Source organism: Aythya ferina (assembly GCF_964211825.1).
Source record: "Aythya ferina genome assembly, chromosome: 3".
Classification (NCBI taxonomy): domain Eukaryota; kingdom Metazoa; phylum Chordata; class Aves; order Anseriformes; family Anatidae; genus Aythya; species Aythya ferina.
In genome coordinates this window covers 42,300,394-42,328,092 of record NC_140298.1, presented here as the reverse complement: position 1 = coordinate 42,328,092, position 27,699 = coordinate 42,300,394, and the positions used below count along the sequence as shown (strand labels likewise).

Genomic DNA, 27,699 nt, shown 5'->3' with positions numbered 1-27,699 from the left:
CAATCTTTGTGAAAATATGAGGGTATGAAATGGAAGCTGGCAGTATACTGTAGGGTTTTTAAGGTCAGCGATCAAAGTATTGTAAAAAAGTGATACTCAAGCTGGATCCTCTAATAGGTTATTCCTATATATTGAAAGAGTTGCCCTACTGTATCAGAGGAGTTGACCGTCTGGTGCTGGAAAGGCACCTGAAGATGATGCTGGAAATTTTCATATGGGCAAGATGCAACATACTGCATCCATCATTGTTGTGAAGGCAGTGGAGTGGCATTTGAGTATAGGTTGCTAAAAGCCCTCTTTCCTCTTGTGGGATGGGATTATGATAAATCAACGTTACCTTCAACTCCATCAATACCAGGTTATGTCTTTACTTGTGGGGCTTTAACATCATAGGTGCTGAGCCCCTTTTTTTGTCTTCACAACTCACCTTCTTATTTGTGGAACAGCCAAACCATTTAGACTACTCCAAAATTTTGACCACCTTGTCTCCAGTGGCAGTAATTTCCTTAGGCTAATTTTGTGCTGTTCTGTAATGATATTTAAAGGATTAGCAGATTCTTTAAAACAAAACACAATCACTTGAAGAGACAGGTAGTAACTACATATCTCAATATTTATTTTGTTACTGAAAAATAATCAGTGAACCAGAATAGAATTTGGTTTATTGAGTTGACCCAGAATAACAGCTCTTTTAGAGTATTTTCACGTCTTTATTGAACCACCTATTTTCCTCTCTTTAATTCTGGCCTTTTTTGTTCTTTTTGAGTTCCCTGGGAATAACGCACTGGAGAGAGGCAGTTTTTCTTTATTCAAAGCTTGTTCTTTGGGTTTTTCCCATGTCTGTCTGCAAGTTGCAAAATTCCTTACTATTCTGTAATCCAAAATCTTGTTACTGTGGCTTGATAAATCATCTTGACATGCAGTTGAGCAGCTGACATGTCTTCTCTGAAGTTTGACTGGCTTTTCAAGTTAACCTTTAAATATATCGAAGCTTTTCCACAGTTTTTCAGACCAAAACTTCACACATTAATATGGCACATATTCCACTACAGAAAAGATCAGATGGTTTCAACTGATCATGTTCTGCTTTTGCATTCCTCTTAGCATTAGTAATCATTTATACACTTCAAAGATAGAATAATGACAGGACATCTGTCAACCTTGTTTGCAACTAATTCTGCCCTCAGTATTTACTGCAGCTGGATCACTGCATGTCCTTGCAGTTAATTTTATTTTTTATATCATTCTAAAGAGCCAAATCTCATCCCGCTTCCTTAAGTTGGGCAAAAATCACATTGAAGTCAGTGGGAGTTTCACTTTGCCTGACTAATGAAGTACTTGAGAAGGAAAGTAATGCTTGGGGAAAGGAGAGGCTAATTGAATCGGCTTCGGGCTTGTCATGCAGGCAGGCAGGCAATGTGTGGCAGTTCTTTTTCTGCTGGGTCTAGGTCTGCTGGCAGCTGTTGCAGCTCTTCGAACCTTTAATGTGTCAAAATGTGTCACCATTCACTAACAAAAAAAAAAAAAAAAAGGAAAAAAGAAAAAAAAAGTCCAATAGTCTGATGGAGTATTAAAGACCTGTAGGGTAGCACTTAAAATGGCTATGATATTAAGTATAGTATTGAGGCACTTACTTCAGTTTTAAGAACCTTTTCTTCTGAGGTGCCAAGCAGCCACATCTGGAATTTCCACTGGGTTCAAGGTGTATCAAGTCAGATACTCATTTTTTGAAAATTTTGGAAAATATTGATGATGGAATCTAAAGCAGATGTAATGGTCTTTGAAAGCTCACTTAGTGAGAGCCAAGATTGGGGATAAAAATAATTATATAGTTTCACATGTAGGCTCAAATAATACTGATAATTAAGTGAAGTAACATTACCCCTGGGGTGCTGTTTTCAGATAAGAAACACACGTGATATTTTGAAAGACTATGTAAGTTAATTATTGTAAGATGTTTATGCAGCTTTAAAAATGGTAGATTTGCACTTTGTGACAACTAAAAGGCTACCACAGGAGCTCACTGCTGCCCCTCAGCCCCATCGCACCAGGACTGATCCTAAGACTGGGCTTTGCTGCTGTAGGCAGGAAGGATGCAACAAGAGAGAGAAATGCTGAATCACTTTTCTTCAATTAAGGCTTCACAAGAAAAGTATATTTTTAACCTTAGCAAATACCCTGGTGCCTGATCTTCCATGGGTATTTATATGTTTTTATTCTAATAACTCCCCTTAAGGCCAATATGAGCTAAGCATGTAAATCCCTGGAGAACTGATGAAAAAAAGGCAATCTCATTCACTTAAATATAAAAATAAACCATTTGGCATGTTTATATAGAAAAGAGTCTCATAAATTATTACTACTTTTTTTTTTTGGTCTGTCATCTAGTACTTTCCTAGCTAGATTTAAGGCATGCATGGCTTCCAGTTTGCACTTTGTGTGCTTTGAAGTGATGGTGAACAGATTCATTAAGCTAGAACAAAAAACCTGCTAATTTGTTGCTTGTCTTCTATTTCAAATGGATGATCTAAAAGGCTGAAAGTATTTGTGTATTTGTTGTGGTGCTGCTTGCAATTTGTTACGACGGAAGCAACCCCCACCGAATTTTTAAGCAGTATTTTCCTTCAAGCAAAATCTCCAGGTCACAGCTCTTTCAATTACATGCACAAGAAGGCAAGGAGACAAAGCTAGTCTGGATAGCTTTCTCTTTTAGCAGCAAAGTTTGCATTTCTTTTAATGTAGTTAAAACATTTGACGGGAGGGAGTGTGGTTTAGTGATGTGAGGTGATTTCCAAATGAGTGTTAGCTTTTTACTGACCTACTTTCGACTGGCGGTGTATTCTTGTCCATTACTTTTTGTCATTGAATAATGCTGATATATTAAGCTGCGTGCTTCAAGGGCATTGTAAAATTGCATGTAGGGGCAGGACTGAACTGTGAAAGTGCGAATTACTCTATCAGATCATACCCAATTAAAAAGTGACAAGCACAGCAGGAGAAATTGAAAGCAAGGTTTATCTTTCATGTAACATAAGAAGTCACTATATCGGTTAGAAACAAAGTGAGTGTGAAACAGATTCTCCACCTCTTCTCATCCCTCTCCAAAAATTATTAATATCTGCTGACTTTATTATTGGAACGAATAAGCCCCTGAATTGTAACAGCTCATGTTCAAGGATATTACGACAATGGCAAGAGAATGGGAAGTACAGCAGCCACATACCTTGAAGCTATCTGTTATCAAAGTGTGTGCTGAACCTCAGGTCAACGCATTGCAAATTGACAGATAGGGAGTTTTGAAAAGCTGGTTGTAGTTTATATAAAACTGTAGCGTGTCATTAAAAGAAGACTTGCAGGCTCTCTGCACTTCCACAGGAAACAGGGGAATAAAAGGATGGTAATGAAAGCAAGAACTTTTACTGAGCCCTGTACTTGTTAGAAAACTCTGCTACAAGATAAAGGAACTTGTTTAGTTTCCAGTGCTATTGCAAAAATCCTCATATAACCTTTTGCTTAACGTTTGCCAGCACTCCTCTAATGGTGAGATAGATCTGTGAATGTAGAAACGAATTCAGTTGTCTATATACAGTATAATCTTCCATAATCCTGCTGGCTCAAGGTGTTGTGTTGCAAAACCTGTTCTGACAGTGATTCTGGATTAATGATACCATGGATGACACTGATGCTTTAATAGAGAATTAGGGGGTGTGTGTGTGTGTGTATATGTGTGTATATATATATATATATATAATCTGATAACCTCTCGCTTTAAAGAAGCAAACAAACAAACAAAAAAACATGAATCAGCTTCATGAAATATGTCCCATGTTTGCTATTGAGGTGGAGACTGCTTCAGCTATGTGTGACTTCTGTCTGACCAGGTGAACACCTTCTGCAGATAGTCAATGTCACATTGACCCTGATGTTTGCTGCAAATGGTATTGCCTGAGTAGGTTTGTGCAACTTTAGAACAACCGACCTGTTTAACACCAAGTGTTCAAACTAGACATTAGTGTGTGAAATTCTATGTTATGGGGGGAAAATATGAAAAAAAAAAAGAAAAAAAAAAGAGAGGGAAAGTGATAAATACATGCAGCACTTGATTTATGTTAGCTCAACCTGGAAGCATTGTATTGTAGGGGAGATGGGAGGAGGAGATGGATGGGTAAATTCAGAGGGTAGATGATCCATGCAGCAAGCTTTGCCTGTAGAAACAGCCATACTCTGTAGAATGTGTCTTCACATAAACTGAACATAGAATCGATGTGCAGTGAGTTAAGGGTTTCAAAATGACTAACCAATTAACAGTCCTACTAGACTTGGAGCAGCTGCCAGGTAAAGATGATGATAGTAATAATGTGATGATCCACAAAGAGCCTCCATTTTCCTAGAGGGGATTTGCCTTTTCCCCCATTCATACCCAGGGTGGAGTACCAAGGACCTACATAGCCTTGTTATTTTGTGTTACATTGAGTAAGTAATTCATTGGAGTTCGTTCTCAGTGAAGAAGTTGTAGGGACTTGTGTGTGGAGATGATACCTAGGTCCTAAGTTGTTTGGTTGGTTGGTTTTTACGTTATAAAAAGCTTGTGTGGTCAATAAAAAGCTTTGCATACCACATTTTCAGTTCTGATGGAATCAATTTGATAAAGGTTTCATAGGATTTTAAAGGACTCTTGCTCAGGGATTGATGAATTAGGCTTGCCTACTTCTCCTGAAGGTAAAGGTGAAGATCTAGCTCTGTTGTGTGGGGTTTTTGGTTTGTTTTGACAAGATACATTCTATGATACGTGCCTTCATTAGTCTCACCATTTTTCTGGTGCAACTGAGTGGTTAATTTAGTGATGCTTTGATCAGTAGATATATTAATTTAGTACACATACAATACAATAGACTTTCAAGAAAAAAGGGGGAAGACATACTGTAATTTAATTGTGGAAAGATTATTGGAATTCTCATTTTCAACTGATGTATATAAAAATATGTGGGTAAGAGATGAGTTGGTTTTAAAAATAAAAACTGTTCAGTTATACCATTACCTAATTGTTGAATTTTGTCTTGCAGTGACCAGTGTAAAAGAAAATGCTGAAAAGTATATGGAGATGCTGGAAGATAAACTACATAGGTAAGAATGATATCATGGAAACCTCTGAAATATTAAAAATGTTTCTTAATGCATCATTGACATACATAAAAGTGTTAGGGAATGTTTTTGAACTTGTGTTAGAATAATACCAGAATTGTTCAAGGTTGGAAATCCCCAAAATGTTATTGTTATGACCTCTGTTCCTCGCCACGTTCAGGAGCTTTGCCAGCAGCCCGCCAATGGATGCAGGTAAAAGAAATAAGTACTGTGTGGGGGATTCTCCAGTACACAGGACTGCTCTTAAGCAGAGCTGGTACAGCCAGTGACAAGGGAGCATGCATGCAGTTGATGCACATTGCTCCAACTCTGCCTGCAGGTGCTGTGATCTGTGGTGTGAACCACTGAACATCCAGAAGTTGTGGAGTACTGGGGATGCTGCAGCTGATTGAAAAGGCACTCCTCTGTTCCTATGCAGAATTGAGCTCTGAGCAGAGCCAGAGTCCCTTGCTGTAATTCTGGGTGTCCTTAACAAGTAATGACCCTTTATATAACAGTTTTGAAAGAATGCTATTTTGGGGAATTAGAAAGCAAATGGAAACCAAGACAACAATGGAGATATTTTGGGAACTGAATCCTAATGCAGAATGCACTTATACTTATGGTTGTGTTGTTTTTTTAAAGGAATGCTAGCATTTATATTTCTTCCTCTTGCTGTGTGAAGGGGGCTCTAGACTAGTCCGCAAGGTTTAGGCTGCTCCTTGAAGGATTGTTAGTAAATGTTGCACTGCTGTTGTGATAGAAAAAATGGACTTTGTCTCCCACAAGTATTTATACTAGAAAAAGCTTTCATAGGCTGTATTTGGAGTTTATGCCTTAATAAAAATGCAACACCCCCCCACCCCCAAATTAATGCCACTCCTATTTCTGTCTTTGAGCAGGTATAATTAATAATCTGTTTGCCTTCATTTTGTTGTTGCATTGGTAGAAATGTTTCCAGATTTTAAAAGTTGCTCACTCACATTGTTGAATATAGAGGTACTTATTTTGCATAACTTTCATGCTTTAAACTAAGTCTGAGCTGAGTGAAAAATGATGGAAGTGGACTTCAAAGATCAAGCTGTGTCTGTCTTGCCTATCCCCCATAACTTTGATACTTCATAACTGATTTCAGAACTCTGATTTCAACTTAGCTAGAGAAGTCTCAAATACTTAAGTTTAACACAAGTCTTAAGAGCCTCCTGTGTTTTTTTTTTTTTTTTTTTTTTTTTTTTTAAGAAAAAAAAGGGAAGGGGGCAAAAAAAAAAACCAACACCCTAGTCTTTATTAAAAAATAAAACATAAAGTATAGCAACATATATTGATGCTTCTAGCCTGGGAGGACTCAAATGATATATCAGGCTCCTAGAATGACATAAATCTCTCTTTAACTATTAAATAGTTGGAGAAGCTGTACAGACTTCTTTTTTCTGCTTTCAGAAGAATTCATCAGATAGCTTTGCAGTAGTGGTTTGTTTTTACTTGTTAACATCTGTTTATGTAACGTTTGGGTTGTCTGGAAACTGGAATTTTCTTTACAGCATCCATACTTGTAATACAATTTTAGGTGTCTTGATAAGTGTTTATGAGCTTTCAGCATGCTTTTTCCCCTATTCCTAGCATTTATGGATGAAAATCTGATGCTGAACTGTTGGTATTCATCTTGCTTCTGTGAGAAGTATTATTTCAGGGCAAGGATTAAAAGCTAAAACCCTTTCTTGACGCGCTACTTTGTATTTTGGAAGCTAGTATGTTTCGTTATGGATAGTAGTTGACCATTTCAAACCTTATTTTGCAGATCTAAGAGTTTTCAAGTGTTGTAAATTTATTTAATTATTTAATTATTTAATACAAGGATTGCCTTCCTTAGTACCATACAAGCCTGAGCCTGTTTCAGTCTAGGTTTTCTATTACAAGGCTGCAGGCTTCAAAGTTGTGCTGTTGAGAGATGGGTGTCCTCCCCAGCCTTTGCTGGGGACACAAATACATGAAGTCCAAGTGCTGTGTGTGTGTCAGTGCAGCTGTAAATGCTGTTTTAATATTCACTTTATTCACTTCAGAGCTTGCCATCAGCTTCTCTGTCCTAACTGGCCACCTGGATGCTCCAACCCTCCAGACTGTTGTGGTAGTGCCAAACTTCTGAAATTTCCCTTCCTAATAATGATAATAATAATAATCCAACAGTGTTGGCCAAGCCCCCAGGCAGGGAAGATTCAGTCCTGAACCAGTGACAGTTTTTCAATATGTAAAAATGGTGCTATTCTAAAAATAGTTAATCTCATGTAATTAAGGGCTAAGAATTTCTTTATATATTGGTGGGAAGAGAAAATGTATGTCGTTTTTACCAGAAAGTAGGATACTACATCTTTAAAATAGTTTTATATTTATGCAAATTAAGTGGTTATAGTTACTTTTTTTTAAAGGTTATTTGGTCTCTAAATAATTAATTCCACCTGCTGTATAGCGTGAGTAAGCAAAAGAAGTAAACATAAGCCCAAGAGGCTTTTTTCCCCCTACTTAGCGAAGTTACTTGAGAGACTGTTTCTCTTTTTTGGTCTTTATGTAGGTGCTCATATTACTCCTTAAAAATCATAAGCTAAAAACCTACTCTCTAAGGAAAGTTTAAAGAATATGGTTTAAGATTACATTTTTAAGATTGCATTTTACCTCGTCTTCGGAGGTGAAATTTACATCTGGCTTATGGATGCACTTTTTTGGTGCCTTTGAGACCAGTAGAGGATCAAGCATGTGTAACGAGAATTCAAACAAACTTTTTAAATTTTTCTGCAGATGAAACATCACTTCACATCGAAGCAACCTAGATTCAAATTAAGGTATATAGCTTCAAAACAAGGTAGAGCTCTTAGTAATGTGTTTTTTTTTTTTTTGTTTTTTTTTTTTTTTTGATACTGTAATAAAAGAGAGTTAATGAAGAAAATTCAGACCAAAACAACTTTAGTGAGTTAAAATAATAAGTTTTTAAAAAAATCTATCAATATTATTTATTTATTTTCTCTCTTTTGCTTATTTTCTTAAGGAAAGTGTAGTTTGGAATAAATTCTCATTTTGGTTTTGTTTTCATCTTGTGTTTTCTTTTTTTGGGGATGTGGAGTACCTAGCTTATCCACTGGAGTACCTTTCTCTCTCTCTCTCTCTCTCTGAAAAAAAAAAAAAACAACAAAAAACAAGGAAGAAGTATAGCATTTTTGACTGCAGTCCAAAAATGGGTTTGTTCTCAGATAGTTTAATACAGTGTTAATGATTGATTAACAACAGTACTCCTTAATAGTCTTGCATTTACAGAAGGAAGAACTTTTTGTCAATGCCTTGACGAAAAAGCAAATATATTCAGTATTTAATAATTTCATGTAAAAGAAGCTAACTGCCAATTAGCTACACTGATTTTTTAATATTGTTTTTCCATTTAAAATACGGCTTGCATTCTGAACAATGGACTGACGATTGCTTAGGACAGTATCCTTCAAGAAAAAATAAATAAGTAGCAGGTTTAATAATCCTTCAGGCTGTCTCTTTTCCAATCACCAATATACTTCAAACCTCTCGTTGTTATTTTTTATAGTCACTAGCTCTTCTTTAAAATAATGGTATTAATCAAATACCATTGCCATTGCTTCCATGTACTAATGGCACTGCAAATTGCTTTACTTTTTTGCTGTTAAACAAGATAAATACAGAAGTAGTCAGAGTCAAGACAATGAGACTGTGTTCAGTGAAGACATTTCTATGGGTATATCACATGTAAGAAGTCCTACGTGGACAACTTCTGCTCACCACTAGTGCTGAATGCTCTCCTTGATCAACACTTAAGCACTTAATGAAAGTGGCCACGTTTTGCAAAATGTGTGGGGTACTAATAAACACCTCTGAGACCAGTGGAAACCGAGAGTAAGTACCTACTCACATTTGTTTAGGTGCTTAGATGTTGGAATCTAAGTCTCGATTTGGCATTTGCAGTTACTCACCTGGTTTTGAAGTTATCCATAAAATCACCTGCCTTTTAAATTGGTAAGAAACCTCTGATCTGTATTTCTGTCTGAAAAGTCATCATCTGAGTTATCTGATAGCTTACATATCACAATGAAAGTCATGCTAGGTGACCAGTTGTACGTCTGTCACATTTTACGTGTGCCCTATGTCTCATTAAATCTCTGTCCTAGCTTCAGTCTATTTCACTTCTATCACAGAGGGGGCTGTGTGAATGCATGTGCATATCAAGATCAATCTCTGTGTGATCTGTATTTGATAGCTGGAGAAACCCCCCAAAACGTGTGGAAGAATGTAGAATTAAAAAAAAAATATCTTTCAGACCATTGCCCTTGCAGAAGCTAGTAAATGTTCCATGGCAAATATGGTTATCTTACAAAGTGCTGTGTAAAAAACAGGAATTCGGTTATATCAACAAAATAGGCAGCAAATGGATTTATTTCTTTCTTACCTTTGGAGACACTGCTGATGTTCTAGCAGTAGTAGAGGAAAATACAGAGGAAAATATATGAGGCTTTTATACCAAAGAAAACTAAGAATCATTAGTATTGCAAATCAGCTTCATGAGATATAGGATGAGATAACAATGCTTTATTTTTCATGTGTCCATCTGCTAGAAATTTGTAGAAACATATTTGGAATACATTGCCCTTGTGAAATTTATTAGAAACTGATAATCTGTGAAATTTGCTCCCTGGAGCAGATGGAATAAATGTGGCAGAATTGTTGCAAGAGAGTGGCAGCTGAATATTTCTTTTTTATATGCTGTGGATCATTTGACATTTGCTTTAAGAACTTCTTTTAACATACCAAATATTTCCTGGGTGGCATTGCATGTTAATATACGAGTTATGCCTGAACCATAGCCTGAACAATTAATGATAGATACGCTACGTGATGAAGGGACATCTAACAAGTGAAAAATGCATTTTGTAGGGGAAGGAGGCAGAGAGAAAATGAAACATCAGGAGAAACAAAAGAGCTTGAGACTGTCATTTATCCCTTTGCTGACACTCAAAATCCAAGAGCCAGACCTGCCATGGAAAATTGAACCCTGAGGCAGCAGAAACCCCAGGAGGAGCTGGTTTCATCACTAATTAAATAATTAGGCTTTTAAAGATTTCTCAAGACAGTCATGATTTTCTGCAGTCAGGTGAGGTCCTCATGTCCAAGTGCACACACTCAGAGCCCTGTCTGAAGTTCGGCACCGTGCTTTTGGTTGTGCAGGCTGTGGTATCCAAGTCTACAAGTGCAAGCTTGCAAATATTGAGCATTTTGTTGACAAAACCCCTCTATGGCGGTCTGCAGCCTCTTATCTTCTGCAGGGGTGAGATTTCATCTTGGGCTGTTAGTGTCCTGCATGTCATTGTGCACAAAGTCTGGCAGCTGCTAGAGCAGAGTTGCCGTGCAAAGGCTGCTAGTAAGGCTTTCCAAAAGCTTCCCCCCCTCGTATACACAGCGGCACAAGCGTGTTGGGGAGTGCCAGATGGCCTGCGGTAATTTTGTGTAACCCGTGACCCACCTCAGTTGCACTGAGGGCTGTTTCAGCTGGCAGTAGCATTGTAGCAGTGCACGGATATGACTGAAATGCCATCTTTGCCTACCTCCCCTTAAAGATTAGGCGTTTTGTATGTTGCTTCCAAGAGGACACAGCCCCAGCCCGTGCAGTATCATTGTCTGATCTTATTTTGCTTACCAACAGTTCTGCTGCGGTAGTGTTAAACACAGGTTAGACAAAATGCTGGATACTTCCAGTGACTCATTTAGTCCCTTTCTTCTTCCCAGCTGCTCTAAGTCATACACAGCTGTGAGAACATTAGCTCCGAAATTGGGAGCAAGAGACGCTTTATATGCAGTGATGCATTCCTTTGTATCTCGTGGCCCACATGGTGATGGCTTCTAAATCCCTTATCATAACTGCCTCAGGCTGGAAACAATTTTTTGTACCAGCCGATGTAAAGATGACATTTCTTGAGCTGAGGGAATTTAATGTGATTGTACTCTTCCGCAGGCCTCAAAGATTATCCTGTGGCTTCCATTCATCACAAAACCGTGGCTTTTTAGTTGCTGTTTCTAATTCCCAGATAGGAATCATGAAATTATTTTGGGGGAATAATATTTTTCAGGAATAACTGGTGACAATTACACAAAGGTGTTTTATTGAGCTATTTTCTGTGTTAATCTGCAAGAATGTGGAAATGAAGCTAGTAGGAAATGCCTGCTAGTAAGATGTAATATTGCAGTGATGGTGCTTTGCCATTATTGATTTTTAAATGATACAGCACCTTGTAACTTTGTAAATGTATGTAAAACCTTTTTTCTTCAATTGATTGTCTTTTGCTATTTGTGCTGGTTTGTTTTCTAATCAGCAGTGTTTGTTTTCATTTTAATGGCTTTTTTCAACTCCTGGGTGCTCAGGACATGCGGTGTAGCAGAGTCGTATCCTCCTGTAAGGTGTGCTCATTTGCACACCTTGCAGCTCCCTGTTCACTGAAATGTGAAGGGGATTGTGTTTGTTTAGCAAGACTTGCATTCCTGTAAAGGAAATTTGTGGTTTTCTCATGCAGGCAATATTTTTAATGCGTTTGAATGTCAACTACATTGAGCTGCATCTTTCAGACAAGACCTCCAATGTCCTGAGGGTCCCAAACCATAACAGAGCAACTCAGCATTAATTGCTAACACATCACATTCCAGTTTACTTGAAAATGAATGATCTTACAACAGTCATTTTTGTTGCCTGTTATTCATCTCATTAGTTTAGATACCATGTGTCTTGGGTCTCCTTTATAACACGCTAAGTCTCCAAAATGATTTTGGGAGCAGAGCTGGGTATGAATACTCTCAATAGCACACTGAGGGGACAGGCTCATGGTCTGAGAGCTCAGAGAACACGAAAAGGGCCAGATGTCCTTGTGGATGGATGGTTCTCTGTCATCTGGTTAAATTTCTCTACTGGTCATGTCCGTATAGGATATAAATATGTAATATAATACATATAATATGTAATATATTTATATATTTATATTGTATTTATAATATGTATATATATTTATATAACATTTAATATATGCATTTAGTTTCCAAAAATGTTGTTTGCCAATGGCTTTAAGGTGTTGCTTATTCTTACCTACCTGACAAAGTGCTTGTGCATGTCAATGCAATCACTTGTGTTGCGTCCCTTTGTAACAAAGGACTGTAGGACTAGGCCCTGTGTGGCTATCTTACGTGTTGAAAATTGGGAACGTGGTTAGATGTTGGTGCCACTGGAAGCGAACATAGTACATACGTTATCAGATTTGCAAAATTGGAAGGAAATTACACACTTCTGTGACATCTGAAGGGATTCTGCCTCAAATCTGTTTTGCTGTTCTTTAAAGTAAAACCATCTTGTTTTAACATATTGTGGTGTTTTATCGTACTGATAGGTTCACAAAAAGCTCTCAGCCACCACCAGCAGCAAAACACTTGTCTGGGTTCAGAAACATTTAAAGAACATTGCAGTGTCACCAAACATGCGTAGGGATAATCGAACACTTCTCTTTGGAGAATCAATTCTCCTTGTTCGGAACAATACGATACTCTTTGTTTCAGTCACCTTATTTTTCAGTTTACATGAGAGACGCTGTCATGAAAACAGGGTTATTGTTTCTTAAAGGCTTATGTTTTCCTGATATTCTTTTCCAGCCTGAAAACAGCAACTTATGTCATTGTGCTTACTTGCTGTGGAAAGGTCATAATATCATGAATTGCAGGATTATCACTTCAGCTGTGTAACTGGTAACAAGAACTTAGGAACTCATGAACAAAAATAGCATTTTGAATAGATTTCTGTAGGGGAGGAAGGAATTAGCAAAGATAGTGTACATATGCAGAGTTGCTCCCACTCAGTATTCGGAAACAATATTCAAGCTGCTTTATTACCCCACTGATCTTTTGTATTGGAAGTATTCTGGTGAGGGGAAGTTTGCTCACCCAAAATATTCATGAATAAAATGGGCTGTGAATATTGAAAAGCAAACAGCTAAGTGTGTTAGCTAATAAATGACAGGTAATTTTTGCTTGCTGTACTAGCCCAGCCTTATTTAGGAGATATGTCCTTTTTTTTTGGGTAGCTGTGAAAATTTAGTTTGCACAATGGCGAATCCAATTAACAAAAAATAAAAACTTACATATCCTTTCTAACTCATTTTTATTCCCTCCTCTACTTTAAGCATTTGTGGGCTCTTTTGTTTGCTGTTCTTGAAGTTAGTATTCTTGGAGAGAGGGCTTTCCAATTCTTTCCCTGGTCTCTATTTATATTTTTCTCTCCCCTTTCCTTCTACTTGTCTCATTTCCACTTCTAAAAATTTATTCTTACCTTCTTTATTTTGTTTCCAGTTTCATTTCTTAGAACTATTGTTGTGTATCTCCTCTCTGTATGTCACTGAGGGCAAAAAAGTATCAGAAAGTAGAAATATAAAAATTCACTTAATTCACGGAAAACCCATTCTCACCCTTAAAACAAAGCAGATTATTTTTCAGGATATCTTAGACTGCATGACCACAGCACAGATTCTCATTAAATGTTCTATGTGTCTTCACAATCATTTGCAATATATTTGAAAATGTCTGCAATGTCCTCCCAGCATGTAGTATCTTGGAAATGCTTAGTAAATTTGAATTTAAATAACCTCATGAGAAATTTGATGGCATTGCTTCGTGGAAATGGATTAGCCTAGATTAACTGGGGCTGAGGAAAGTCGAGACTCTTTGCTGTTCTTTTTGTTTCTGGGTGTGGAAACCATACCTAAACCCACAGAGGGTGGAAACTGAAATGATCTTTCTGAAAGTGCAGCAGATTAGAACTTGTAATCATGTCTCTCTGGCATAATGTTCTCTTAATCTTCATGGTGATCTGGTCCCATGGTGGAGATCCTTGGTAGACGAACTCATGTCTTCTGCCAGGATGCAGCTTTTGGTCCCCAACCTCTCAGTTGTGTCTTTCAGCAGTAGCAGAACCCATATTTGCACCCATCTGTAGATGAATACAAGTTGCCTTGGCAGTAAAAATGAGGGAGGGCAAAGGATGTAATCTACTTCTTTATCTTCTCACTTGTTGGCAGAAGACCATTGCTCCTGTCTGCAGCCTTCACAAGATAGGAGATAATTGCACTCGTGGAGCCCACTATGTTTTTTGTGGCAGCAAGGATCATCTTCTGGCTCTGCAGAGGTAAAGAGAGGGCTTGCTGCTAGTGGAGAAGGGCTTTGTTTCAATTCCCAAATAAGCATATGCTGGCTGATGTGTGGAAAGAGCTCTTTGCAGAAGAGGAGGGGTGCGATGAGAAGGCCCAGGTCCAGCATTTGTCTGGGGGAAAAAGGACGTACACAAATTTTATTTTTCCACTTTAAGTCCTAGTGGGGAATTAATATCGCACCAATGTTTATTTAATATACATTGTGCCCAGAACATTTTTAAAGTAATGTTTGGCTTCTATATAAAACCATAAATGGAAGAACAACAGAAGAATGGCAGACTTTCCAATTTTTGTTGCCTTTTCTTCTTTCCTTTTATTTATTTTGTTTAGTTTAGTTTTATTTTCCTAATTCAGGAATTCTGGGTTACAAATATTGATTTCTTTTTATCTTCTTAATTGGGAGATGTGGAAACTGGTACGTGATGGTACTGGTTTATGATAAGTAGGGGAGAACTCTGTTCCTTTTAAATTTAATCTCAGCATTGAAAATAGATCTTTTTTGGGGAAAAAAGGAGCTCAGATTTGGGGCCAGTTTCTAACATCTCTTAAAGCTTTAGGAAAAAAAAGCACACAGAGCACACAGTCACATAGCCATTAGTAACTCACTGTCCATATTAATTCAGATTTTATCCAGGCTAGGTTTTTGTTTTGTTTTGTTTAAGTAACTGAATTAACTTCCGTAGTTAGTGTGCAGCATTGGCAAAGACAAGGTGACAGAGGATTTTGCAGCCTATTCATGAGAAAGCTTCCCTCAGCTCCCACCCCCACCCCGCTCCTTCCCTCCAGGCTCTTTGTCTTCCATTCATTTTATCCTTAGCATAGCAGAAATCATCAGAGGGCAAGGCTGGGTCTCCCCTTAGAAAAACATGAAGTATTGCTCTTGCTTAAAAAGAAAATGTGCTGAAAGTTCGCAGCCTCTCTAGATGGTTAGTAATTGTGTATTTTGTTAGGATCTTGTCTTCTTCAGTATGCCTTTTTCCTGTGCTGCATTGTTCTGGTGCTGGTCAGTCATTTCTACAAAGCCACGGTTCAACAATCTGCTGAAACTCATTAATATTATGACAGTCCTCTGGGCTGAAAACTCATGCATCATCAAGAATAAGAAATTCTGCACCACTTTGCTGCTTTGCTGTGCTAAGACTTACTCGTTTTGGAGCAGAAGTAATGTTTTCCTTTTTTATTTGTTTGATAATCGTCGATTCTAATGAATGTGGGAGGATCCTGTTCTGTGAATGCTGAATGTCTGACATGACTAACATCAGCCACACTGGCTTCCTCATCCCTAAGAGTAGGCTGTGTTGGCATTTTGACCTGGAAGCCTGTAGTTTTCCTTGTAGATATCTGTGCTAACATATATTTGCATCAATGAAGGGAAGGTTGAAGCAATGAGCTTTGTTGATTTGCTTTTAATAGTTTACCATTTCCTTCGCAAAGAGGCTTTGGCTATGAGACAGAAAGCTCCACCTGCTTCAAAAAGAGAGTATGTTCAACGACTGATCTCATCTTCCGATTTAGGGAGGGTGTTTGAAGATAAGGTCCAAGACCATGAGCTTGACTATGCGTTCTCTAGGAAGATTAGGGTATATTTGCTGTGTGCTGTAGCTGCTGAGGAGTTAGCTTTGGAAGCTCTGCCAAGCTAAAGGACAGAGGTTTAATCTTCCCATCCAGTTAACGGAGAAAGTGTACAACAGGAAATGCTAGCATTATCTGCAGATGTTTAGCCAGAGCATAATGTCAGTTGAGAGGCACTCCACAAACTAGGGATTATGTTTGATAAATCAATGGAAAACATCCAGTTAAGCAGGATACTGTTTTCAGTAATCTTGTGAGACTTTTCCTCAGTCTGTCTATTTTTACTGAGATGAAGGTGAGTATATCATGGCCTCAAACTCTTCAAAGTACCCATCTTCAAAGTGCCCACCACCATCACCTGTCCCTTGCCCAACTCTGCCCACCCAGATGTTGCCTTCTCTTTGAGCTCTTTTCATGCAAACCTTTCTCAGCTGCGGATACATGATTATGTGGTGAGGGAGGGACGGATGTGCAAAGCTGTTTGTCGCCTCTATGTCTGTGACATTCAGCTTGTGCTCTCTTACCAAGTCCCCTGGTGGTTGCATATAGGTGAATATACATGGTGAGAAAGACCTGATCCCTTCTAACTTGGTGAGAAAATTGTTCAGAGGTGGACGTGTATTTTCCTACTGCTACTGGATTTGAGTGCATCCCTGCAGGCAAGACTCAAAACCAGTTTGTGCATTTCTCAAAAGCTTTGTCATCTCTCAAGCAGGGTTGCCATCAACAGTAATAATGAGTATAGAGAGCCCAAGGAAGATGAGGATGGACATCTGATATCGTCTGCCTGCTGTCCAGGGATACAGCCAAATGATCCTATCCCATGTTTGGACAAGACTTAGCACAAAGTCCTGACTGGCCCTTTAGATACAAGTGTCATGGTAATTAAACCAGTAGAAAACAAGTATCACCACCTGCATAGCCTGAGTGTGAAGATGTAGTGTAGCTCTGTCTTGCATGCAGCTCTAACAGCCTTTCCCACTAGCATTTGGGAGCATTCATTCCTTCAATTGCTTAATACTGGGAGTGAGCACACAGTCTGGGAGGAGGTGCAGGCCGCAGCCAGCAGCACCACACAGCACCCAGGGTGCCTCATAGCTCACAGGGTCCAGCCAGGGAGGGTCTGCAGGCCCTGCTCTTTCTGCCTTGCTCTTTTTGAGCCAGAACAGGATTTAGCTCTTTGACCTTACTCAACCCTGCAGCTACAGCAGCTTGTACCGTGCCCTCAGACCTTCCAGGGGAGCTCCGGAAGCACACGACTCTTGACATCAGTATTTGGCCAACTCTCGTTTTTCCAGGTGTGTCTTCCTGGTTACAAAGTTTGAATTTCAAGGTACATTCCTACATGGTGAGGATGTTATCTCCCTTGATTATATCTCTTCTAAAAGGGCATTTCTTTGCCCTCTTTTTTTTTTTTTTTTTTTTTTTTTTTTTTAATCATCACACATGCCTAATTCCTGCTCAGTCAGCAGTACACAAGATGATTCATGTTCCCAAATTCACTTGACACTGAAATTCTAAATCTGTTGCCCTTTCAGAGAGGGAATATATTATAAACTGTGGCTTTTTATATTCGAGAACAGAGGTGAATAAAAACTAAACATAGGAGAATTGTAAATTCATTTAATATGCTTCCTACCACTTGTGGTCAGAGGCTGTAACAAACAAGAAGAGATCAGGCTCATTCTTCTAATTGGTTTGCGATAAGGATGCATTCTTCTGGGGGTATAAATAGACATCGCTGCTATTGCAACAGCATGGATTTATGACAGCTGAGAATGTGGCCTCAATTCAAATGTTGTGCTTTCTTCCCATTGTATGCCTTTGGAAACAAATGTATTTTCTTGAATTAGAACCGGTTGTGGCTTTGAAAGCCACTGAATTTCAGTGGAAGTCACTTAGAATTTGAATATTGTGAGGTTCAAGCTTGTGATAGTATTTAGGCTTGTGCAGCAGCTCAGTGGTTTGAACAGACCTTAGATGAATGCATGGATCCTGAGATGCAAGCATTTCAAAACTGGGGCTAATTCACGCACCTCCTTAGATTCTCATTTGAGATCAGATACTAAATGGAGCAGAAAAAAAATCTAATTCCAGCAATTCCCATCCAGTCAAAAAAAAATAAAAATCCAACTGTTTAATGACATTGAGGGGCTTTGCTGTTATTGCAGAGGCCAAAGGCAAGCAGGATGCAGACTGAGTTATCAGTGTTAGTACCAAACTTGAAGGTGCTTTATCAGATTATGAATGAGGTGAATGATAAACTATGGTTGAGAAGACGGCTTTATGGCCTGCTTAATAAGAAGAATCCCCTGATCATTTTCTCCTCATCTATCAAAGTTAAGTTTTTCACTGTTAGAATAGACTATTTATAATTGATGCTTCAGTGGAGGTGGGGATAGAGGTCCATTACTCTATACTTTTTTTTTTTTTTTTTTTTTTTAAGAGAAATAAATAGTCCTAAAAGCATGCAGTAAATTTTTACATTATGGATTAGGTAATATAGTAAAAATAAACTGTACAGTAAATGTAGGGACTAAATTGAGTAGTAAATTCTTCCTACAAGGTGCCTCCCTCCTTCCCTTGTAAATTAGTTGATTTCCTGCGTTTGACATGTCAGTTTCCATTCCAGTATCCACCTTGCATTAAGAACCAAAGTGAAAAGCATCAGCTGCAGCAGTCTATCATTTTGTGTTTCCAGTGGAGATAATTTAAGTATAACACAGTGACATTGAATATTGATAGAAAAATGACAGGCCGTGATTAAAGTTTTGTGCTGGGTAAAATAAATGGCTGGAGGATTGAAGAGAAAACAACAAAAATGTTGTTCAGCATTGTATGGTGTCTTGTTTTTTAATAACCCTAATCAAGTTTCCATTATTGGTTTTAAGCACTAGAAAAATGGTTCTTCCTCCTTATTTTGAACAGTCCTTTCACAAAAGGAAGAGCAGTCATAAAACATATACATTTCACATAAAATATTAGCATAGGACAGATTTAACACCTTATATCATTTTTTTTTCTTCTGTGGACAAGGGAAAGAGGTCATGATTATTAGCAGATTATTTTTAGATTTTAGTTTAGATTCTGATCCTTCAGCACCTACTTCAGTACCTACTTTTGTATCACTGTGAAATACATAATAGACACAGTACACTGATTTTGACTTCAGTGTCACTACCATTGTGTTAAAAGGAAGTTATTTATGTAAGTTAAAAAGGCTTATTTTCTTTAGATGTGTACCTCTTCACATACATACATACATCTTCATACCCTCACATATTATAAAGTACTGCATCTGCAGGTATATTCTGCCCTGCTACATCCCTGAGTAATAGAGAGAAGAATGCCACAAAGAGCTCTCACCACGATGAGGGCTGGGCTGGGCTGGGCTGAGGACTCCGCTCACCTCTTTCTTCAAATCTGTTCCTGTGCACATTTCTGGCATCCTATAGAAAGCAGAGCCACCACTACCATCCATTCTCCAAGCTGCAGGAAAGCAGTGTCTATGTCTCTGTGCTGTGCCATGACGTCCTGGCTGGATGAGCTGGATGTCTTCTGGGTAGGACTGTTGTGCAGACAGCACGTCTGCGGCTTATAAGATCTAGATGTTAGAAAATATATATGTTAGAAAAGTCAGCCCAGAGCATATTTTTTGGGTGTTGGAAATGTAAGAATCCAGAAGTTAGACTGGGATTCTGAGGACTGATTTCTTGGGCTATGTGGTTCTGGTTCAGAGCATTCTCCAGTAGGTCATTACACCACACATCTACAGAGGGGCACCTACTTGTTATTTTCTTCATGCTTTCAGTAAAATATTATGTTGTGTAGTCTGCTAGATGTTATTGTATGTTTTATAAGGGAGAAGGCAAGGTTAAAGAAGCAAATCACTCGTGCCAGAGAAACATACTGCAAGCTTCAGACTTTGCCAAGGAGCTCTAGTTAGTCTCTAAGGTAGGAGTTAAAGTAGGTTATTATCTGACGAGGGAGAATGGAGACCCCTAACCTCTTGGGAGTGAGTCTTGTTTTTACACGGAGAAGTGCAATAATAACGCTGAACAGCAAATAAATGTTGTCACTGAGCTTTGAAATAAGGGAGTAGGAAAAATAAGTCTCGCGCACTGGGGGAGAAACACATGATCAAAACAATACAAAGTGAATTCATGAGATTTTCAGCTCCTGAGGAGATTGCGGGGAAGAAACACAATGCAAGGAATTGAATTGTGAAATTGAGATTCTATAACTGGTGTGTATAGAGGGGTTTTATAGGATTAGAGAAAGTTGCAGGAAGAAAAAAACAGAAGTTTTTTTTATTTCAGATGTTTATAAAAGGTGACTTTCTAGTGTGCAGGCAAGGAGAAAATAAGTTTTGCTGTTCAGACGAGAGTCCAGGTTTTCTTCCTCTCTTTTCCTGACCCTTTTCTCTTCTCACTTTCATGTTTGCCAGCTGCAAGTTGCGATCTGATGAGCCCTAGCTGTACCTTCTCCCTTATCAGACTGCTGTTGAACACCAGCCAGACGGGGAAAACAGGGTTATGTGACTCCCGTTCACCAGAGCCTCACATGACCCACTGATAAGAACATTGCAGTTCTTGATTTGTTCAACAGATTGGTTGCAGGCATCTTTAAATGTATGAGTGAACGTGGAAGATGAAGAAAAGATCAGGCTGGTAACCTTGTTTTAAAAAGGAGAAAAACAAAATATATTCCTGAAGTTGTAAATATTTGTCAAATATAAGTTGAGCTATTCATGCATGACTGAATTAATACGATAAACCAAATCAGAGGGATGGGTTTCTGCAAAGAGTAATGCACCACAGCTTTCTTCCTCTAGTCCCTGGTCAATTAAATATTATTGCTCCATACTTTCTTTCTGTTGGTTGCCTCCTTTGTTCATTGAATGACTGTTGCCTTAAGAAAAAGCAGCAAAGACAACTAAACGGAGAGTAGGAAGAGCTCGTTCTTTCCCTGTGGTGCAAAATATAAATAGAATTGAGTGACCAAAATACAGAGCAACTTTCCCTAGATCAACAAAGGAGGGGGATATGGAGTGAAGTCTTCTGATTCGCATTGCCATTTTCTGTAAGCTTCACAATTTTCCAGTCATTTTAACTGTCCTAGTGAAAATCCCTTTTGTCTCTGCCAGAGTATTTTTGTTGCACTTCATTTGCTGTCTTGTCAGAGAAAGCTACCTTTAGCGTCAGTGAATGCAGTGTGTGAACAAATGTGCCTGGTACTAGAAAAAGGTATGTATGTATGTTCCTGACTCTGTACCTTAGTGGGGCTTGCCTGTTAGAAGGAAGTTGTCTGGAGTGTTTCTTCTTAGTTAATCTCACCTGGTAAATTAGCTTTTGTTTATGCAGTTTCCAAATAGACATCTTGCTATGCAGCCTTTTAGCTTCAGTCTCACTCGCAGTGGCTTCTTAGAGGGATTTCCCTTTGCTGTCCTTAAAATAAGCAATATCTTGTATCAACACACAGTGTTGACCTCAGGGTGTTATAAACCACTTTTAACGATTCACTCACCAAGGGGCATTCCTAAAAACGAGAGATGGTGAGATTTACAAGTAGTGACATCTCCGCGTGTTGATTCCAATTTGCTTTCCAGGAGGCTTTTGGGGGGACATTTTTTGTGGTGTTGGCTTTTAAAAATTATTTATTTATTATCATATTTAATATAAAGTCTTTTGGCTATTTTTACATGGGCATGTTTTCATTTAGGCTATAATGTTCCAGGACTGAATGTGCCTTTTGTATGTCTGCAGAGCCTTCAATAGAAAAGTTGTGTTCTCAGTGTTCCAGTTAGCACTATAAATAGTTTTAGAGTAATGTTGTGCTGAGAGTCACATAAAGAGCCCCCACTGGTGTCTCTGGGAATCTTGTGCAAAGACCGAGGAGCAATGTTCTTTGGACTTGAAGGAGGAAAGAGAGGATCCTTGTTGGATGTGACTCTCAACATGATTTTCACCCAGTGTTACATGTAAATTGAAGATACCCTCCATATTCCTGCACCCCCTTGTCTGTGGTGTCATTCCCTAGAAAACTCCTCATGGCTGCCGCTTCCTACTTGAGACTTTGTAAAGGCATCTGTAACTATAATTTCAACTGCCACGTTACAAAGAGAACTTGCAGATAAGCCTCTCCATTCCACATTCATTTCCTCCTGTCTATAAACAGCTCTGTTTTCTCTGACAGCTCTTTTATCTTCATCAACTTGACCTAATCCAGAATTCTCTCTCCTGCTTCTTCTGTTTGAGTTCCTGTGGATGTCTCAGCCATTCTTTAAGTCAATGTAGGCCTGCTCATTTGGATTCTTTTTGCATGATATCCTGGAGATAAGACCTGTCTAAGCTATCCATCCAGCTAAAAAATCACTTGTACTGAGTCTTGCATCTCAGTTACTTCAACACTCGTTTCTCTGGCATCTACTTGACAAAAGCAGTCTTGCCCTACCCTCAACCAGCCCAAATGCTATTGCTACTGCAATGACTGCTCTCCCTCTCTCCCTCCCTACCTCCTTCCCTCCGCTTTTTAAATTCTGTCTTTCTGATCGTTTCACTTTATTTGGTTTTCTCCATTGGTTCCCTCTGTTCTTTTACATTAAACATAACTGCTAGTCTTCAATGTCAAGGCTGTTCACAATCTTTTTCCACCTATTCAGTCTTTTTTTTTCTTTTTTTTTTTTTTCTTTTTGTATCAAAAGACTGACTTCCATCTAAAGATAATAAAAGACACCAGTATCCCAGTGTGGCATCCCATTATATTTTTACAGCAACATCTTTTGCCTTTCCTACGTGATTCCTGTATGGAGGGATAGAGATCTTAGATAACCATAGACCTGTTTCATTGGCCTCCTGCAAATCCTTAGAATTCTCATTCACGATGATATCTCGGTGTGCTTGATGATGATTAGACTAATTACTTGCTGATGTATCTAATTAAACTGTTGTACTGTAACTAATGTGCTGTGTTCAGTCCACTGTTGTCTCAATGTTTCTTTGAACATCCTTGTCTGTATCTAGCTCTTTGCAATCTTACTGGTATTTGTACAAAAGCTAGCACCTGGGACTTGTGAGCCCTCTGGCACTTGGAAATGCAGAATCTTTGGGTGATTAAGGTATGCTTTGTTGTTGCTGGGTCTGTATAAATGAATGATGGATGGCAATGTGTTGTGGATTCCAGCAAATTGTTCCTCCCACCTCTGTTGAACTTCCCACACTATACTTTGTTGGTATTGTACAAACAGGCATATAACATCTAGAGATTAATACATCATAAAGGATTTATAAATACAGGAATAATATAAAATCTCACCCAATCTTGTTGCATCATTTTGAAAAGTTGTGTACCTGAGAAACTCACTGTGTTCAATACAGGCACCCACATACTTTTCACTTCATAGAGACTGCAAATGCACTTTTACAGTGGATTAAACACAAACCAAACTCTGAAATCCACTTGAGCTTACTTTTATACCTGTCATAACATGTAAAGATTTTGCATATTGGGGACAACATAATTTTTAATGCTTATTTGGTCTGTGCTTCTGTCAGCTATTTGCAGCCTTCAAATAATTTTCACTTTAAAAGCGTGTTTGAAAAATGCTTCTAAATGCTGAATTTCAAAATATAGACTAAAAGATTCAGAGTCCTTGGACTTAAGTAGGCCTAGATTATCCCAGTATATTTGCATTTACTGGTTGCAGTTGAAAAGTTCAGCGTAACATCATTTAACATTCTTACTTGGTATCTTAGGTCAAGATATATCAGAGTTTTACTGATACAATGATAAAACAAAGATGTCTTTAAAATAAGAGCAAGCTATTAGAGGCACATTCAGTAATTGCTGATTAGTAAAGTGGGAGTAAGACATAATCAAAAGCATGTTGACCGAATTGCTGAGTCATGGGTGAATAATTGCAGCCCAGGCACTATTACCCTCTGCTTTTATATATGCTGTTCATCTTCTCTGCTGTGAATACTACATATATCACTATCTCTGTCCCAGTTTTGTCAATAGAGTTCTTCATTAAAATGAATAACCAAAACAAGCAATCCACTGGAAATTATCACTCAGGTCTCTGGTGTGTTTTGAGTCTTTTATAATATGTCATATATAGCTGCAAGCAAACTTTTGCAAAAAGCAAGTAAATGGGCATGTGTATATCTGCAGGGAGATGTTTTGACTGTGTAACCGTGATGGTGTGACTGACAAATAGAGAAACAGTGGGGGTTATTTTATGTTTCTGGCTTGGTAAGTAAAATGCTACCTTGATGGAGCATAGAGTTGCAATCCAGTGAAGATTTTTTTCCCTTTCTAATTAGTGACACTCTGAACTTCTTGTTGGGGACTGATTTAAGGACTTCATGCTGCATCCTACCCTCAGTAACCGCTGATACTGATGCTAAGCTCAGATCAAGTACCACAGCTTCTGGAGCCTGGTTTTGCACTTAGTTTCAAAATACTGCTTTGTGAATTTTCCATCTTGGCGTCTTGTGTTTGTAGAGTTTAAAAATATACCTCTGTTGGATTAATGAATTCATTGTGAGCAGTGCATCTCCTTTATCCTTCATTCAGAATAAAAGATAAGCTAGCATTTAACTTGGTCAGAAAAGTTAAAATCTGATAGTTATTTTCCTTCTTTTAATCACTTATAATTGCCTACTATTATATAGCAAGTGATATGATTTGAACAGCACTGAGAAGAAGTATTGTGGTTATTAGATAATAGTATTCAAATCTGTCTAGAAGTGTGTATTGCCATGGGAATTAGCGCTTCTGAGTCCTATTCCAGGCTCTGCCAATGATCAGCTATATTTTAGCAGGCAACCTAATCCTTTGGCTCCTTAGAGACAAGATGTATTAAATGGAGATGTGACCACATCTCTTAAGAGCAGTGTGATGTTAGTATTCAGTACCTTGTTCTGAAAAACTGGCTATACATAAAATTGCCATTTACTTCAGATAAAAATACCTACTTGGACATATCTCAGGATTAGTATTTGTAACTTATATGGCCATCTCAGAGATGATCAATAGATTGAAAGTGTGAAGAAATTTGGTATTTTGAAATGCCTAATAAATTGTTTTTCTTTAGTGGTATAACAAAATTATATATAAATAAAACAAAAACATTTTATGGAGAGATAAGGACAACATTCAAAGGTAGAAAACTGAAGGACAGGAGAGTATTACCAGCTTTATCTAATTGATTCACTAAAGTCAAAGCATGTACATTTCAGTGTAACGAGAAAATGAGCAGTCACTGTATCTATTTTCCAAAAACTAGAGCTGATTTAATTCAGTAAATAGTGTGATTGCTCATACTTGATGTTTTATAAGAAATTCAGGAAAGCCACATGATTGCTGACAGGTCTGTATACCTGACAGAGCAAAGACTCCTTGTGATTGATCACAAGATTCCTGGACTTGTATCAGATCAGGAGAAGGTCACACGTAGCCAGTGTATGCCCTACTGTTGGAAGCAACACCTTAACACAAAATTTTTTAAAGTGACTTCTGCATCAGGCCATCATATTGCTGCTTTTCAGTTCGAAATAGCATGTGCTATCTCTGTGGAAGTATTTGAGTTGCTGTTGTTTTTCCGTTGTTTTTATATTTTTCTATCCGATCGCAAGTAGTCACCCCACTTGAAATAGCAACCATTCTCCCTGATCTGCATTATTTTATTTTGGCTTTTATTTCAGCTGCGGGAGCCAGCTGCTCCAAAGAGTGTGGGAAGCTGACTTGGAGGCCTGTCAGCTGTTGATCCGAGGCTTTCAACTGAAAGAAACCAGTTGCTGTGGTTTGGAGGAAGAGGACAACCAAATGGATGAGCTGGAGATGGCTGCTGATGGCCCTTCTGATTCTGAGAAAAGAAAAGAAGGTCACTTTTCGAAGGGCACAGAGTGGGGCAGTGTTCCCTGCTCCAAGCACAGTGAGCTGAAACAGGTATCTGAAATACTCTACAGCTGGATTTGAAGTGATACTGCTGGTTTTTATTTTGAGAGGAGGAGTTAAATCTGGGTGATGGGTCAGCAGGGCAGGTTAAGAATGAACTTAACATCTGGCCTCCAATATGGGACATGAATAAAAAAGCTTATTAGTTTCTCCGAAGCCCTTCAACCCTTTTTCCTTTAACCATCAGTCTTCTTAAAATTTAGAAATTAATGAGGCAGTGAATCCAGATTCTACATCTGGATTTAAAGGAAAAACATTTCTCTTAAGATTCTTTAAGTATTTAACTCAGATTACCAGCTACTCCTCATCTCACTGATGAGTTTCACTCTGAGTTAGTTCTACTGACTAGTTAGCCCTGGATCTGTGTTAGCTGTAGTGGGGAGGGGATAATTTTTCCTTCCCTAGTGAAACGGTCAAAGGCTTCCTAACTCAGATGCAGGTAGGCTTCCAGCATATAGAAAATACTAAAAGAAGAAAAAAAATCATGAGATTTAAAGGGTCTGAGAAATTTCTTTTAAGTTTTTGTGTTCTGCTCTGGAATGCCATCCTTGCTTAAATATTTACAACTACCTAAAAATAATTTAACTGCACTGTCAAGGCAATAAATAAATAAATAAAGCTATTGAAAAGCTTTGTGACCCAATAGCTGCACTGTGACAAAGAGACCCTCCAACGGGAGTTATTTTTTCAGTTGACTGACAAAAATTAAAAGTGTGCTTAATCCCACGTGGTGCTAGGAGCCATTGAACTGTGCATTACATTGAAAGCTGATACCATATTTTGCATTCATACTGGCTGAGACTTAGCAGAAAGCAGGGTGTTACCTTACTGTAAAGTCTCTTCTTTTTAGTAAAATTCTGTTTTTAAATTGGGCTTCAAAAGTACTTTCAGCCTAGGAAAGACAATTTACAGACTGAATCCACATAGAGAGGGTTAACACTGTAAATGGTCAACTGTGGATTTGATTTTTTTCCTCTGTGATTTTTTTTTTTTTTTTCTCTCATCATATCCCTGATGAGTTGGTTGAAGTAATATGAGCCATTCTGTTGGTCATGGAAAGCCGTGATTCCCTTTTAAAAAAGCAGCTGGGAAGCTCTGGAAGGTTTGGGGCTTTATTACTGTTTCTGTAGCACTCTTGAGATTCATGCAGGAGATATCAGCCATTTCATCTCTGCAAGTATCATTTCCCTGGAAAGTGGCATTAGAATGACATAAAGGCAACTGAAGTGAGGTGACTTTGGGTTCTGGATAGAGGTGCAGGAATCAGAAAGACGGGTTCCCCATATGTTTAGTGGAAGGGGAAAGTATATTTACACAATTTTTGATAATTTCTTCTCTGTCTCTTATCAACTACAGAGGGAACTTAGGGACACTATCCACCTAACTTCAGCTCTTCATCTAGCTGCTTTTAAACTTCGTAGGATAAATGCCTTTGCTTGCAATCTGGTCTGTCCAGGCATCCTGATTAAACACCACTTTGAGAATGTGCCATAATTTATATAGAAGCTGATGTGTAAATACAAACACTAAAATGCCCATCAGTGAAGGACCTATGGAGGTCCTTCTGTTCTCACAGTGCTCCTCGGACTGGGAAAATTGAAGGGAAAAAAAAGCAGCAGTTATGTTATTATAAGAACATTCATTCACTTTCCAGCTTTTAGAAGGGGTTGAGCAACAGAGCAGTGTTTTACCACAGCTTAGTTGACTAGCCTTCCTCTGCTTCAGTGCTACCTGCAGCTAAGACCATTGAGTATAAGTTATGCATCAGTGACAACTGCAACCCACTACAACCATAAAAACTGAA

At 38.4% G+C, this 27,699-nt stretch overlaps 1 protein-coding gene across 10 annotated transcripts in view; it reads left to right on the top strand.

Annotated features, from left to right (window-relative positions):
* DISC1 (DISC1 scaffold protein) overlaps positions 1-27,699 on the top strand; it is a 200,414-nt gene that overhangs the window by 148,587 nt on the left and 24,128 nt on the right. For 9 of the 10 annotated variants that reach the window (XR_014690915.1, XR_014690916.1, XM_084513139.1 and 6 more), the window contains 2 exons: positions 5,064-5,124; positions 25,643-25,886. Coding sequence is in view for 8 of the 10 variants with exons in the window: in XM_084513139.1 (XP_084369265.1) it covers positions 5,064-5,124; positions 25,643-25,886 (305 nt within the window). In the remaining 2 variants the exon portion in view is untranslated. Of the gene's footprint in view, positions 1-5,063; positions 5,125-14,231; positions 14,353-25,642; positions 25,887-27,699 lie in introns of those variants that run through there. The other variant, XM_084513138.1, reaches the window with a different exon arrangement.